Raw genomic sequence first — 17105 nt, 5'->3', positions numbered from 1 at the left:
TCATGGGAGCCATGTCATGGGATGCACCGATACCGATACTGGTATCGGTATCGGCACCCGATACTGCTCATTATACTCATACTCGTACTCGTCAAGCACTTGCCGATATCAGCTACGAGTACTACTATTACTCAAAACAACTATTACAGCTATTACACAAAACAATGCAAAATCTTGTCATGTTCTGTGCACTTGAAAACAGCATGGAAAGAAAGTTCCACCTCATACATTTACTAACATTTAAATCTACATGGAAATGGACAATAAAAATATCATAGGCCCCCCCCCCCCCCCCCCCCAGGTGGGACAATAAAAAAAAAAAAACAAGGCCATGCATTTATTTTCATTGTATTTTGGTGGTAAAAGGTATCGGTATCGGTACTCGGTATCGGCAAGTACACACATTAATGTACTCGTACTTGTATCGGTTTTCAAAAAAGTGGTATCGGTGCATCCCTAGAGCCTTGTCATGGGAGAGGGTGAAAGGGGCGATGGGCCGTCTGGTGGCACTGGTTAAGGTACCATCGCAGATAGCTGAACTTTCTCAAGCGCGGTGAAGATGCCTATCCCTAGGATTTATTTTAGGACCTGTTGGCATAGCTAATTGTAAAAAAAGGTTACTTTTTTGTCATGGAAGAGCTTCCTTCTAACTTGTCCCTGCTCACTTGCTCCCCGAGCCATGGTAAGTGAGAGAGCTATTTTTGGCAACACCCGGCAGTGAAGAACTGATGATTGTTTGTTTGTCTGCCACGTTCTGATACTTTGTAATACCTCATCACAGTTCTGCCCTACAAAAGAAAAATGCAGTAACTACTAGTGGTGAGGATTGGCACTGCCCTCACGATCCGATTCGATCACGATTCGGGAGGTAACGATCTGATTCGATTCTATGCGATTCGATCCGATCCGATTCAATTATACAAAGAATTGCAATGCATTACATTTTTACTGAAAGCAAAGCAAATGTTTCATCAGTCATGATGAGGCAATACAAGTTGTCAGATACTGAGCAACAATTTATTGGCTGTTTTCTGTATCAATCTGGATCAGTCTCTATCAGTCTGCTTTGAAGTACTTTTATTTAATTTAACATTCATTTGCTCTCGAAATATCCACGGAAGTAATTGAAACTTAAAAAAATTGCTGCATCGATTCTGGAACTTGCCGCATTGAATTGGATCGTTCGTCCATGCCCCGCATTGGATTGGATCGCTGAATCGATCATTGTTGACACCACTAGTAACTACATATTTTGTCAAAAATGAATGACTGAAAATGGTCTTAATAACACTTCGTCTATATTGTGACAAAGCCTTACGGTCCAAATGTGTCCCGTTTTAGAGATATTGCTGTTTCTGTAACTACAATATCCAACCCAAGGCTTTGAAGGCATTTTTTCTCAGCTTCATCGTTGGCACAGTTACTGCACTTTTCCTTTGTAGAGCAGAGCTCCACGTCGGAACTGGAATCAGAAATGGTGTGATCTGATGCCAAAATATATTGATAAGCAGAGTTAAGATTTCTACGCTTTTACACTTTAACTGTCAAGTACACAATATTGACTATGCAAGGAAACTACATGGCAAGGCCACAATCACTGCGTTTACATGATATTTTTTAATTCCGAATGAATTATTCTGAATTATATAGTTGCATTGAGTTTACGTTGATCTTTCCTTTAATTCCGAATTAGGAGGTGATGACGTTTTCTTTTTTTTTTAAAGTACTTATTGAGGCCTTCTGGCGTTTATTATTACAGGACAGTTGAGAGCAAACAGGAAACGATTGGTAGAGAGAGACGGGTGAGGGTCGGGAAATGACCCGGGCCGGATTCGAACCGGGGTCCCCGTGGGCATGCAAGCCCAAATGTGGGGAGCTTAGCGCGCTGCGCCACAGCGGCCCCATGACGTTTTCAAAGAGCTTTATTCAGAAGTAAATTTAGTTAATTCCGAATTACATGTCTTATGTAAACGTAGCAAATGTGCTGTGCTGTGACCCTGCTGCTGTCAGGATTAGAATATAGTGTTGTGGACATGTCCCTGTGGTCAGGATTGTAATACTGTGCTGTGGGTATGTAATAATAATAATAATATTAATAATAATATATTTTAAATTATTTGTAGCGCCTTTCAAGATACTCAAGGACACTCTACAGTAGTAGGACAGTAAACAAAACAAAACAATGCAAAAAAAACAAATGCAAGAAATACATGTTAAAAAGCATAGCAGCAGCCAGCCGGTGAAGTTAACAGTTAAGAGGCACAAAGGCTATTAGTCCCCATTTGTCCCTGTGGTCACAGGATCATAATGCCGTGTTGTTGGACATGCCCCTGGACATCAGGATTATACCAGAGAGAGAGAGGTTCCATTGGCCCATTGTTTCTGGGTTCTACAATTGCAAGGGGAGGGGGAGGGGGAATCCCCCTTTAGGCAGACCTAGGCAGACCTAAGGACTGTTCTATGCAATGCTATGAGTATTATGACACACCCCTTTAGGCAGACCGGAACCTGGTCATGTTAGGTGCCCATAGCAACCTATTACATTGGCATATCTCTATATACTTAGAGCAGTGTTTCTCAAACTTTTTCAGACGGAGGACCACTTTGTCCCCCAAAAAAAATATCGGGGACCACCTGTCAACTGAATTGGCAGTTGATGGATGCTAATTTGACACTGCTAATTTTTATGCAGATCGCTTACTTTTTATTCACATTATAACCTGGTCTTATGTGTTGAAAACATGAAAATGTTACAAATATAGCCTACTGCTAGCTTATCTTGGAAAAGTAGAAATCCCCTCGCGGACCACCTGAGCTCTGTCGCGGACCACTAGTGGTCCCCGGACCACACTTTGAGAATCACTGACTTAGAGAATCTCTGGTTATACTGCCGTGTTGTGGACATGCCACTGGACATGTGTTGTGGACGTGCGTGCCCCTGTGGTCAAGATTGTAAATGCTGTGCTGTGGACGTGCGTGCCCCTAGTGACATCTGGATGAGTGACCATGCTAATTATACTTCTACTGCTCCTCAGTCACCAGTGATCCACTTGGACCATGTGGTGCGTGCAAACCACATAGATCCGTGTGTGTGTGTGTGTGTGGGTGTGTGTGTATGTGTGTGTGTGTGTGTGTGTGTGTGTGTGTGTGTGTGTGTGCAGCTTGGCATGTTTTGTTTTTAAGCACATACAGTAGGATCAGGTGTGTGTGTGTGTGTGTGTGTGTGCGTGGGGTGGGGGGGTGTTAGTGGTGGTGGTGGGGTTCACAATTTGATTAGTCTGCTGGTGCAGCTCGTTCAGTGTACTGTAATTGCAAAAGAAGGATTTGTTGAATCCTTACAGAAGAACTAAGTCACCTTTGTCATATTGAGTGACCTCACTACCCATAACAACAGAGTTAATGAGTAACCATAGTGCAACAACTTCCTTTTGGAAAATATCTACGGCAATTCCAGTAATGCACACACAGTGGGGGGATTCCAGAAGACTTGATCGGGTCAAGTTAAATATGTACAGCATTTCCAGTAATAGGCCTACACACCCAGTATAAGTTGACTCCACTCGGTCAAACAGACTTGATTGGGTTAAGTAGAGTGTACATTTTTTTGCAGTGTCATCTGCATGGAACGCATGAAAAAAAGCTAAAAGAAAACATAGCTGCTAATATTTTGTACTAATGTATATCATTGCTAATAATGTTTTTATTAATTTCAAGTTGTGTTTGACATCTGACAACAGAGCAATCATGTGCTAAGCATGTGTTTTGTGATATATTTAAAGGCCAACTTCCGATAAAACTCAGTTTTACTCAGTCCTTTCGGAGATCGGACGGTCACCCCAAGTTAAACTCACTTGCAAGGCTCTCATAGCGGTGCGTCAACTCTCCTGGCTGTGTTTCCCGGTGTTTCCCAATTTACATAAATAATGCAGAGAAACTAGGACTGGGCGGTTAATCGAGTTTTACGGTTTCTCGAGAAGTTTTATGAAATCGATTAGTATTTTGACATATCGAATATATCGAGTTTAGACTGTAAATGCGTAAGATTTCGGCACTCTGATTTCCCTTCTGTGCTGTGGAGCGGTCCGCCCCGCCTCCTCCTTGCGTGTGTTTCCCCCCAACAGAGCTGGCTCTCCCCTCCCCCCGCCCCTTCTCCTCCTCCCCCTCCCCTTGCGTGTAGCGGCGTGTGTTTGTGTTGATAAACTCTATCAACATGGCGGCGCCCACAGAAGAATCCGAAACAGCAGAATTTGCTCCAAAGAAAAGGACGAACGGCTCAATAATATGGCGTTATTTCTGATTTAGAGCCTCTGATGAGGAGCATCTCTATAAGAGGCTTTGTGCGTTGGTCCGTCCGTCCGTGATGCTTTTTGTCAGACATCTTTCTCTCTCGGTAAACCGGCTGTGCTAATACAGCCGTGATGCGTTTCCCAATCATTGGAAACCGCTTCGAAATGATAATAAACAACTAAAATATGATTTAAGTGTTTCTAGAAAGTTACCGCTGTTTTTATAAGTGCATACAGTGACACTAATAAGCGTTTATTACTGCCGTTTTCTCTATCACCGCAGCATACTGACGAGGCACCCCTCGCTTCACAAATAGTGCCGTCTAGAAACAAAGACCGTTTTATTTTCGTTCCGCCTGGAAGCGGTCCGGAGCAACGGGCCTGACTCCTGTCTGACTCTAGCCTGGGAACTCCCATACTGCCTTTAGTTCTACACATTGAGAGTAAATAGATCTATTTACTCTCAATGGTTCTACACAATCGTTTGTGATTAGGTCTGGTGTTAACCAGGCAAGTCTGACTCTAGTCTAGTATAGCCTTTGATCTCACATGGTTTAAGCATTTTGATATTTTTGATATTTTTGTACATATTATCTTCCTTAAAATAACAAACAGAACAAAAAATGACATTGTAATTTCAACATTGAACATCTTTTGGCTAGATAGCCACCGAGCTTTTTTTTTTAAAAAAAGGGTTTTTTTTCCCTTGCATAGATATCGAGATATATATCGTATATCGAGATATAGCAGACACTAATCGAGATTATTGTTTTTCTCAATATCGCCCAGCCCTAAGAGAAACGAGCGAATCACGAAAGCCTTTCTGTGTTTCGTCACGTCGAAAGAAGGCGTTGCCCACAAAGGTTTATATCGACCCATTTATCTAAAAACATGTCGAGTAATTTTTTTCTGCTTGTTTTCAAAACAAGCAACGTCTGGTGGCCCGAAACATAGCTTAGCTTAGCTATCAGCTGGTTGCTACTCTCAGGTACACACACAGCACAAAGCCTCATACATAAAGCCTGCTCACTCCGGTTGCTCCGTGCCTGCAGCTCGCCTAGGGGTCGCTGTCGAAAGAGCACAGCCCTGAATGGAGCCTGCACGCCTCCGTTGGCGCCCCTATAGTGCAGTACCACCCGGGGAAGTGGCGACTCTGTTTCCCATTACATTCTCTCCAAGAACTGGAGGACTGAGCCAATCAGAGACGCGTTTCTTTGAGAGCAGGAGGAGTGAGCCAATCAGAGACGCATTTCCACGAGAAACACGGAACACTCTCTCGTTTCTCCACAAGCCACCTTGCCAGCTTGCAAAAACGTCTTGAAACAAAGCAACCAGAACGTTTTTTAAAACAGGACCAACGCGTAACACATTCAATAACAATTGGGAACACGGCAATATTAATTAAATGACGTTGACAGGCCATCTTTAAGCACAAATCAAACCAAATGAAATCACATTGCTACTGCTGATCATACTTTTATATTGTAGTTTTGTTCTGTGAATCAGAGCAGATTGTAATATTTATAGTGTGTAATATTCATAATATTTGCAATGACATACAAGACAGATCACAGTTATTGTGACTAGTGACTATTGTGACTAGTGACAATAATATCCTGTTACTATCCACCCATATTCAATATTCAAGTTCAAGTTTGTTTGTCCCCAAGGGTAGGTTTGTAATAGACATTTAAAAACATTCAGAACAGATAACAAATAGGCTAATAAAACACCATAAAGACAGGGAGCTGGGGTCTACACAACCCAAGGACATAGTACCGGTAAGTACATAAGACTGGGACCAATACACAGAATTAAAAAAATCAATAATATAAAACAAATATGAAGTAAGAGGATAAAAGAATGAAATAAAAGGTCAGATCAAGACATGAGACACAAGATATGACATATTGCATTTATACAGCAGGTGAATGAGGACCTCAGATTGCATCTTGTGTACATTATTACAGTATTGTGGTCTTCAGTCATTCATTTACTCATTTCTACTCCACATTATTACATTGTTGCTCGCATGTCCTGCTAAGAAACAAAGGCTGTCACCTTGCAAAGCGTGTTGCGAGGCAGGCTATGTAGGCTGTGTGCACGCTGGGCTTGGTAGGCTACTGTTCGTCCATCATTCCAATGTTCCCTTATCAACCATGCCATAGTCACATATAGGGCTGGGCGGTATACCGCTAAAAAAACGTGATAACGGTTCCACTTACACAAGGTTCACATTTTGATGAGAGAATGTTTTTGATGAGAGAAGGTTTTTTTTGTTTGTTTTTATTCCAAAACAGTGATTAAAATTGAAATGAAGATAAATTTAAATTCAGGATTTGATCTCATTTTTTAATTAAATTTCAGTCTTTTCTTCAGAAACATTGATATGTGGGGGGAAATCGCTGCTTATAAAAGAAACCGTGATATCAATGCAGAGAACCGTGATATCAATTTTCATCAAGAAAACTGTGATATTTTTTCCAGAACTGCCCAGCCCTAGTCACATACACATGCTGGCAGGTTTATACTAACATAACACAACATCAAATACAATGGCTACGTTTACATGATGGTTTTAATTCCGAATGATTAATTCCGAATTAAATAGTTCAGTCGAGGTTACATTGCGGTGTACTTTCATTTAATTCAAAATTGTGAAGTGTGGAATGAAGATTTATTCAGAATTAACTTGAGTTCATTCTGAATTAAATGTCTCATGTAAACGAATCCAATGATGAAATGAAATGAATCTACTCTCATACGTATATATTCACTGTTAACAAAAAAGTTTTCGTAATCTCGCCCAACACCTAAACATACAGTTGGGGTTAGATGCTGGTTCTGGTGCTGGTTCTGGTTCGATCACCTCCACGATGGTGATTCTGCCAGGGTTCCACACACAGTCCTCCTCCAGGCCGCTGGGCACCATGCCACAGTTAGGGGGGCACCAGGCTGAGTCGTAGCCCTCGTCATGCCAGGTCTTCTGCAAGGGGTGGCCTTGACGATCAATCTTCTTCACTTTGCCAACTCTTACATTCACCTTGATGACCACACGCTGGGACTTATCCAGGTCAAGAGGGTACCTCCAGGCCTTATCTAATTCTCGGCTGAGGTAGACCCCTCTACCCAGCATGCCACCACTGGACTGCTTGAAGCCTTCTTTCTTGATCTTTTCAGCGGCCTCTCTGGATGTGCCGTGGTACATGATGTACTGTTGACTCATTACTACTGGGCTGGAGAGGATATTCAGTTTACTGTACATTGTCTTCTCACATATTGTTGATTCAGAAGGTTTGAGATGATTTAAAAAAGGCCCGTTCATTACAGAGTAATTGCATTGTAAGGTCCGTTAAGGCCCTAAATGAGACTTTCTGCTTTCACAAATTAACTAAATTAACCCCTTAGCGCAGCACTGTGGCTCTCTATAATGTCATGGCAATGTTGTTATGATGTAGTTAAGCATTTTCAGCAAGTGAATAGGGTCGCCAGCGACCCCTGCTGCAGTAAGAGGCTACAGAACATTAGAAAAAGATAAAATATAATTTTGTAAAAAAAAAACATGTTGATTCATGCAAAGAGACCAGTTTAGACTACATTTGACAAACTGTATGGAAGTTTCTGGGCTGCAGTAGCTGAGGTTGCAAATTAATGATTAGCCCATTTTAGCCTGATGACACATACGCTGCATTCAGGCTATTGAGATTTGAGTTTTTTTTTAATCAAAATGTGGGTACATTTGAGCTGAATGAACCCATACTAATGCATGATGAAGATCATAGCTTTTACATACAACTTATTTGATGTTTGTATATCAGCGTTTCCCACAGAAATTTTGGAAACTATGGGGGCAGCCGGGATGTTTTTTTCCCCCCCTTGGGGGGAGGGGTGTGGGGTGTGGGGGGTGTCTTTTCACGGGCCTTTTTTTTGGGGGGGGGGTGTATTCACGCAGTGTAAATGCAAAATGGCAAGACAATGAGTACAGTATGACATTGGCGTATGGAGAAACTATACTGTCGGCCTAGGCCTACATTTCAGCCATTTATATTTTGAGAAATAAGGCTACATAATACACATGCAGGGGTCTATGTAATGAAAAAAATAATAAAACAAAATAGGAGCAGAGATAAGAATTTAAGATTACTGTGAAATTGTTAACGCATAAACAAAAAGGGTCTAAGAGGGTAGGCTATGCCTTTTCCCCACACACACATAGGCGTACACATTCTACATGGGTTCTGGTCACAGGGCCTGTTTTTCAAAATTCCTCCCATTAAAAGGGCTGAACAACATATTACACATTTATGTCTATATTCACATTCATTACACATTAATTTCTATATGCAGCCCGATGTCTCCTCTGCCTTGTCAATAAAGGCCTGTCACCTAACTCATTACAACTGTAAAACAAAGCCTGGGGAGTGTTAGTAAACTCATCCCAACTGTCCCTTCTCTGAAGGTTTTGGTAACACTTTATTTTAGGGACACATCTATTAGCACTAATACATAAAATATTAATGCATGTGTAAGTAACTTGTAAGGCATGTACTAAGCAAAATAAGACAGTTGTTAAGCATGTATTCACAAATGTCTTGTTCATGCACAATAAGGGATTTATTACCAATATAACCTCAGTAAGGACCTAGTAGACCTAGATTTCTATTTATGTGTAAGCAGTAAGGGCCAGAATACAATGTGTATAAGCTCCTGGTACACTGTGTGAACAAACCCTGAACAGTGTGAAAACAGATGTGGAATAAGGGTCCCTATTCTAAAGTGATGCATTGCTCAGCCCAGATGGCTTAGGGCCCCCGCACTACCTAGGGCCCCCAATCTACGTCCCCCCCCCGGGAAACAAAGTGTAAGAACATTTCAGATTCCACACTAGTCTCAGTAGATATGAAGATCTCATGTATTCTACTCATTATGTCAATGAGTAATTGGAAGCATTATATAGCAAGGATTGGACGTAAAGTTATCAATGACGGTGGGTGGTGAGATGTCATTTTTTCATACACCAATTAGTTTTAATTGTAAAAACCCTACAATAAATGCAGAATATAACGATGAGTAATAGTTTGGAAGCGAAACTAAGCTATTCCTCTCTGATAAATACGTTTGAGAAACTTAGCTACAAGAAGTGCAGTGCATGATGGGTACACCCTTAGTCAGAAATGCAATGCATGGCCAATGCAGCAATGATAATATTTCTGTTGTTACGTACATGGCAAATTGTTTGGATAGCAACTAAATTTCACAAGTGAGGGGAGGAGCTAAGGACGTAGGCTCAGAGCTGGGTAGGTTGTCTGTTGGCCTAGATTGCGTACCCATCATGCACTGCACTTCTTGAAGCTAATGTTCTCAAACATTCACTTAATTATCACAAAAGAGTAGTTTAGTTTTGCTTCAAAACTATTATTCTAATGTTCTGCATTTACTTTGGGGTTTTTACAATTAAAACTCAGTGGTAAATGACAAAAAATTACATCTCACCAACACACCGCCATTGACAAGTGTACGTTCAAGCCTTGCTATATATAGGCTCTTGTTACCTCCCTCTCATTGATATGAACAAGAGAAAACTAGATGACTCAGCTGGGTAAGTGTTAATTATTTGATATACCCTTACACTTTGTAGACCGGAGCGGCTAGGTAGTGCAGGCCTGGGTGGTGTGGGGGCCCTAGGACTTTGGTAGTGCAGAGGCCCTGAGCCATCTGGGCTGACCAATGCATCACTTTAGAATAGGGACCCTTATTCTGCATCTGTTTTCACACTGTTCAGGGTTTGTTCACACAGTGTGTCGGGAGCTTATACACATTGTATTCTGCCACTTACTACTTACTAATAAATAGAAATATAGGCCTACTGGTCCTAACTAAGGTTATCAGTAATACATCCTTAATTGGGCATGAACAAGACATTTGTGAATACATGCTTAACAACTGTCCGATTTTCCTTAGTACATGCCTTACAAGTTACTTACACAGGCATTAATATTGTATGTATTAGTGCTAATAGATGTGTCCCTAAAATAAAGTGTTAACAAGGTTTTTTTAATTGCTCCCAAACCCAAGTTAACTACAACAACTTGACTAGGCTTTTGACCCCTCTGTCTTTCAAGCACTTGTGGTTTTCTCTAAGCTTATAGGATGTATTTACTCCAGGAGGAAAATGCGAAGGAAATAGTAATTCAAATCGTTTTGAACAAAAACGGAAATCGTTAAAAAAAAAAAAAAAGTAAAAATTTTTTTTTTTTTTTTTTTTTTTTTTTAACTTTTTTTTAACATTTTCGGAAACTATGGCGGCCAAATTTAAACTATGGCGGGCCGCCATAGTTTCCTCAATGTATGGGAAACACTGTATATGCTTCGGAGGCTTCGATATTTAGGATTTAAGGACAGATGGCACCCTTTCCCAAAAAGGGCTTGGGCTGAAATGTCAAGAGGAAGTTGATGAGAATATATTCACCTGTTAATGCTGCTTGATGATGTGATGATGTAGAAAATGGATTCAACGGAGTGACTTCGTGTCCCTTGTGATTAAAACGTGCAAGGAAGTACGGTGGCTCCTGACTGTACTTGTAGCAGGACGAATGACTGAAACTTTCATTTTAAAGCAGTTTTATGTTTAACTTGGACCCTGTGAGTGAGCGAAGGTCAAATCGGTGAGGCATTTCATGTATTATATAGTTTCATTTTCACTGAGACAGGGCAACTGTCAACGAGCCAAATGCTGGTAAAACCTGGATGTGGCTGGTAATACAGTGCACAGCAATAATGAGTACACCCTTGTTGAAAAGTAACAATTTTGAACAATATTTTAATAAACACAAAGGTTATTCCCAAAATGCTCATAGAGTAAGTGCTGTATGATACAACATCTTTTGAGCTTACTGCAGAAAAGTAAGGTCAATAGTATAACTTAAATGACATATAAGTTACATATTTGTGAAATTATGCTGGTGCAAAAGTGAGTACACCCTATGTTAAACTTCCATAGAGAGTGTCTGAGAAGGGGCAGTGTTGGCCTGAAATTTCGCAAAATTGAAAGAGATTAAAAGGGAGGTCATGGGTGTGCATTTCATGGTTGCCTTACATTGAACTTTTACATTTTGAGTCTGCATCTGGCTAAAATGAATATATGTGATATTTGAATGAAATCCTACAGAAAGTATCATGATCTGCTTCAGTAGTTACAGTACATGTTGACAAACATGTCATAAGTCATGAAATTCATTTACTCATTTCTACTCCAGCATTATTACATTGTTGCTTGCATGTGTTGCCAAGAAACAAATTCTGTCACCTTGCAAAGTGTGTTGCAAGGCAGGCTATGTACTGTGCAAGCTGGGCTTGGTAGTCTACCGTTCGTCCATCATTTTCCCTTATCAGCCATGCCATGGTCACATTTGCACACTGGCAGGTTTATACGAACATAACACAACATAAACCACAATGATGAAAGGAAATGAATCTACTCTCATACGTATATTCACTGTTAATGCAAGGCAAGGCAAGGCAAGGCAATTTATTTCTAAAGCGCATTTCATACATGGAAGCAATTCAATGTGCTTTACAAAGAGATGAAAACCATGCAAAAAAGACAAAAAGCATAGTAACAATAACCATGTAAGGCATGCAGTAAAAGAAGACAAAGGCAGATAAAAACAAGATTAAAAAAGGCAGGAATATAACAGGAAGGTAAAAACAACAGATAAAATAGCTAAAACCTGCACTTTTAATACCCAGGAGACGGTTTTCAAAAAAGTGGTATCGGTGCATCCCTATTATTTCTATTATTGCATTACTCTGTAGATCCTGCAGGGGGCATGACACGGGAGGATGTGCAGCTGGAGCTCCCGGATGTCCAAGGGGGTTACGACAGCTCTTTCAGAACTGAAACAAATTCGTAACACAGATAATATCAATAATATAGTAATAGCTTCAGCTAAGTGTAATGTAATGTAATATTTATTTCTATTATTGCATTACTCTGTAGATCCTGCGGGGGGAATGACGCGGGAGGATGTGCAGCAGGAGCCCCCGGATGTCCAGGGGGATTACGTCGACAGCTCTTTCCCCGGCGAGGACCCCCCCGTCACCCACCAAGTGGCCTCCGCACCCATGCCCACAGACTGCGGTGAGTGAGTCAGTGGATGGCAATGACGTCATTGCCATTGAATGAATGAATAAAAAGAAGAAGAAATAACTTAAAGAAGAAAAAAATCAGTGCAAACCTTTTAAAAAAAAAAATGTAATCTTTTTGTTCAGCACCAGGGATTGTGCACAAGTAACTCTCTACGAGTGAGTCCGTGGGCCAGGGATGGGGAACCTTTTCCATGGGGGGGGGGGCACTTCACTTCAAATTCCGTACTTCAAGGGCCGTACTATGGACACAAAGCAGGATTTCTTCCTGCACTCTAGGCCTATATTGAAGGCAGCCACCTTAAGGATAACTGCGGTATTTTCAACATTAAGCCTCATTTCCGAGTTGTCTGCAATGTTCTAGAACTCCCTTCACCGTTTTTTTGATGTTCACGGCTGTCTCGGGTATTTGCCTAATTTTGATTCATCCCAACCTGCTTCAGAATGGCAAGTCACCTGCATGTCCAACCAGGTCCTTAAAAGCACCAAAAACGAACATTTTCATAAACATCAACTCACCGGAGTGGTTACTGGTCTTCACTGGTCATCCATATCAAATTTTGTTGCGAAAAGATGCTTCTGTCGTGTTTAATTTGACATGTTGTAAATCCCATTGAGTTCGATTGAAGACTGGATGTTGGTTGATATTACACCGAAACCGGAAATGGTGTAGTTGTTGTTTGTAGTACAAAGACGAATACAACTGCAAAAAAATACAGTAATACTATGACATTTACAAAGAATATATAATCTGCTCCTCCAACTTTCCAACACAGTCTCTGTCTGGTGTGGCGCAGAGCCATCTAATATCAGAGTTACGCCACTCCCATAGACCTCTATGGACCAATCTTTCCACAGCAATGGCGGCTCTCATGGAGCCTCACGGAGCGTTAACATGGAAATCCCCATTGACTTTAGTTCTATTAGAAGTTACTTAGTTCCAGGAGGTGGCCGTAGAACACAGAAAATGTGGTAAAGGTAATGTAATTTGTTTGTACTTAATCTTTGTTTGGTATGTGATGGTTCTGTGTTAGTTTCCAACGAACAGAAGTTTACTGTTAAGAAACATTTTAATCTACGCGAATCACATCACCAACCGACTTCCTGGTCCCCGGTTTGCGCAACTCTGTTATTAAATGGCTCTGGTGTACCGATTACTGACAGCCTAGTTTCTCTATTTATTTACGTGCTCAAGGACAATGAACAATTGACCTCAATGGCGCCATCAAGTGGTGTGGAGTGTAGGACATCAGATTCAACTGCTGAGCGGAAGTGTATCCATGGCTGTGTGATGGCTTAGACAATAGTTGTGCATGAACGAGCTGCCAAATAAAACATGATAGAAGCATCTTTTCGCAACAGCATTTCATATGGATGACCAGTATGAATGTCTGAGCCTTGTTTAAGAAAAGCATTTTAAGTTTAAGAAGTTGCATTTAAATGCTAAGACCCTCATCTTTCATTAGAATGTGTTCATTCATCTCAAACAAGCAGAGATTTTTAATAAAGTTGTCTCAAATCTCATGAGCCTGAATGTTGCGTAATGCAGCTCCAGGCTCCATGGCCAATGTTGCACAAAGCAACATCAGGCATCAATGGGTTAATCACTGCTGTGAGAATACATGGGGGTGGCGTAGACAGACTTAATTTGACAATTTTTGATAATATATATATTTTCATCATAGATAAATTTTACATTACTGAAAAAAAAAATACAGAGGACATGACCTCTCTGTCCCCAATGGTAGTTACGGCCATGGTTCCTGATAATTAGGGCCCGAGCACCGGAGGGTGCGAGGCCCTATTGTTCTTGCAATGTTTTTTATTATTAGGGCCCGAGCACCGGAGGGTGCGAGGCCCTATTGTTCTTGCAATGTTTTTTATTATTTTTTGTCTTCTTACCGCACGTCGGGCCCATTTTGAGGGGGTTGCCATGCGTAACTTTTAACGAAACTCGGCACAGGCATTCGGTATGTGGGCACGAAGGACTCCAAAAATGCCCCGCCCCCAAATCGGCCCAGGGGCTCTGTAGCGCCCCCTTAAGTCATGGGCCTATGGGGAGGGACCGGCAAAAAGTTGAAGCTACGGACTCCAAAATTGTTTTGGTTGTATATCTCACTGAGACAAGCAAAAAAGTCTTTGAGATGCCATGGCCACACCCAACAGGAAGTGAGGTAATTGGACTTAAAGTTGAACTTTTGTCAACTTTTGACATACGACAAAATTGTCATACCATGAACTTTGATGTACTTGTCCTGAACCGTACAACTGTTCGGTTTCGTTTCAATTTGTAAATGATCTTAAGACATCGCAGATGATATATTGCGAAGGAATTTTCAATATATTGTAAGAAAACAAGATGGCGGCTTGCTGAAGTCCGATGACAAAATCGCAGAAAATGTTCTTCTACTGTGACCCTTCTGAGGGGGTTACCATGCATATCTTTCAACATTGCTTCGCACAGGTGTTTGGTAAGGCAGCACGTACCTCTCAAAACAAGCCCCACCCCTAACTCAGCACATGGGCTCTGTAGCGCCCCCCTAAGTCCTGGGCCTATGGGCCTGGACCGGCATAAAGTTGAAGCTACGGACTCCAATTTTTTTTGGGTGTGTATCTCACTAAGAGAAGCAAAAAAGTCTACAGGAGGCCATGGCCACACCCAACAGGAAGTGAGGAAATTGGACTGTAATTTCAACTTTTGACATACGACAAAATTGTCATATCATGAACTTTGATGTACTTGTCCTGAACCGTACAACTGTTCGGTTTCATTTCAATTTGTAAATGATCTTAAGACATTGCAGATGATTTATTGCGAAGGAATTTTCAATATAATGTAAGAAAACAAGATGGCGGCTTGATGTATTCTGATGGAAAAATGACAGAAAATGTGCCTCCACTGTGCCCTTTCTGAGGGGGTTGCCATGCATATCTTTCAATGTTGCTTTGCACAGGTGTTTGGTAGGCCACAACGTACCTCTCAAAACAAGCCCCACCCCTAACTTAGCACATGGGCTCTGTAGCGCCCCCTAAAGTCATGGGCCTAAGGGGCGGGACCGGCATAAAGTTGAAGCTACAGACTCCACATTTTTTTTGTGTGTGTATCTCACTAAGCCAATCAAAAAAGTCTTTAGGATGATATGGCCACACCCAACAGGAAGTGAGGTAATTGGACTTGAAATGCAACTTTTGACATACAACAAAATTGTCATACCATGAACTTTGATGTACTCGTCCTGAACCGTACAACTGTTCAGTTTCGTTTCAATTTGCAAATGATCTTAAGACATTGCAGATGATATATTGCGAAGGAATTTTCAATATGTTGTAAGACAACAAGATGGCGGCTTGATGTATTCTGATGAAAAAATGACAGAAAATGTGCCTCCACTGTGCCCTTTCTGAGGGGGTTGCCATGCATATCTTTCAATGTTGCTTCGCACAGGTGTTTGGTAGGGCAGCACGTACCTCTCCAAACAAGCCCCACCCCTAACTCGGTTCATGGGCTCTGTAGCGCCCCCTTAAGTCATGGGCCTATGGGGCGGGTTCAGCATAAAGTTCAAGCTACGGACTTCAAAATTTTTATGGATGTGTAACTGACTAAAATGAACAAAAAATGTCATGCACTGACATGGCCACGCCCAGCAGGAAGTGAGATAATTGGACCTCTTATTGAAACAGGAAGTTGGCCACCATTTTAGCCGTTTTAACCGTTTTATCTTGATCGGTTTCGTTTCAATTCATAAGTGATCTCAAGACATTGCAGATGATATATTGCGAAGGAATTTTCAATATGTTGTAAGAAAACAAGATGGCGGCTTGCTGAAGTCTGATGAAAAAATCACAGAAAATGTGCTTTTACTGTGCCCTTTCTGAGGGGGTTGCCATGCATATCTTTCAACATTGCTTCGCACAGGTGTTTGGTAAGGCAGCACGTACCTCTCCAAACAAGCCCCACCCCTAACTCAGCACATTGGCTCTGTAGCGCCCCCCTAAGTCCTGGGCCTATGGACCTCGACCGGCATAAATTTGACGCTACGGACTCCAAATTTTTTGGGGGTGTGTATCTCACTAAGACAAGCAAAAAAGTCTACAGGAGGCCATGGCCACACCCAACAGGAAGTGAGGTAATTGGACTTGAAGTTGAACTTTTCACATATGCCCAAATTGTCATACCATGTACTTTGAAGTACTCCTCCTGAACCGTACACTTGTTTGGTTTTGTTCCAATTTGTAAATGGTCTTAAGACATTGGAGATGATATTTTGTGAAGGAATTTTCAATATGTTTTAAGAAAACAAGATGGCGGCTTGATGAATTCTGGTGAAAAAATTACAGAACATGTGCCCTTTCTGAGGGGGTTGCCATGCATATCTTTCAAAGTTACTTCGCACAGGTGTTTGGTAGGGCAGCACGTACCTCTCCAAACAAGCCCCGCCCCTAACTCGGTACATGGGCTCTGTAGCGCCCCCTTAAGTCATGGGCCTATGGGGCGGGTTCAGCATTAAGTTCAAGCTACGGACTTCAAAATTTTCATGGATGTATAACTGACTAAAACAAACCAAAAATGTCATGCAGTGACATGGCCACGCCCAACAGGAAGTGAGATAATTGGACCTCTTATTGAAACAGGAAGTTGGCCACTATTTTAGTTTGCAGTGTTTTTAAAACAGT

At 41.4% G+C, this 17105-nt stretch overlaps 1 protein-coding gene across 1 annotated transcript in view; it reads left to right on the top strand.

Annotated features, from left to right (window-relative positions):
* Positions 1 to 499: 499 nt before the first annotated feature.
* Positions 500 to 17105, top strand: part of zgc:103755 (uncharacterized protein LOC449988 homolog) — a 119064-nt gene continuing 102458 nt past the window's right edge. Inside the window, exons 1-2 of the mRNA XM_063183415.1 lie at positions 500 to 682; positions 12286 to 12426. Of these exons, the coding sequence (XP_063039485.1) occupies positions 631 to 682; positions 12286 to 12426 (193 nt within the window). The 5' untranslated portion in view covers positions 500 to 630. The remainder of the gene's footprint in view (positions 683 to 12285; positions 12427 to 17105) is intronic.

Source organism: Engraulis encrasicolus, chromosome 19 (assembly GCF_034702125.1).
Source record: "Engraulis encrasicolus isolate BLACKSEA-1 chromosome 19, IST_EnEncr_1.0, whole genome shotgun sequence".
NCBI lineage: Eukaryota > Metazoa > Chordata > Actinopteri > Clupeiformes > Engraulidae > Engraulis > Engraulis encrasicolus.
Note: the sequence above shows the minus strand (reverse complement) of the source record. Positions and strands in the feature narration are given on the sequence as shown.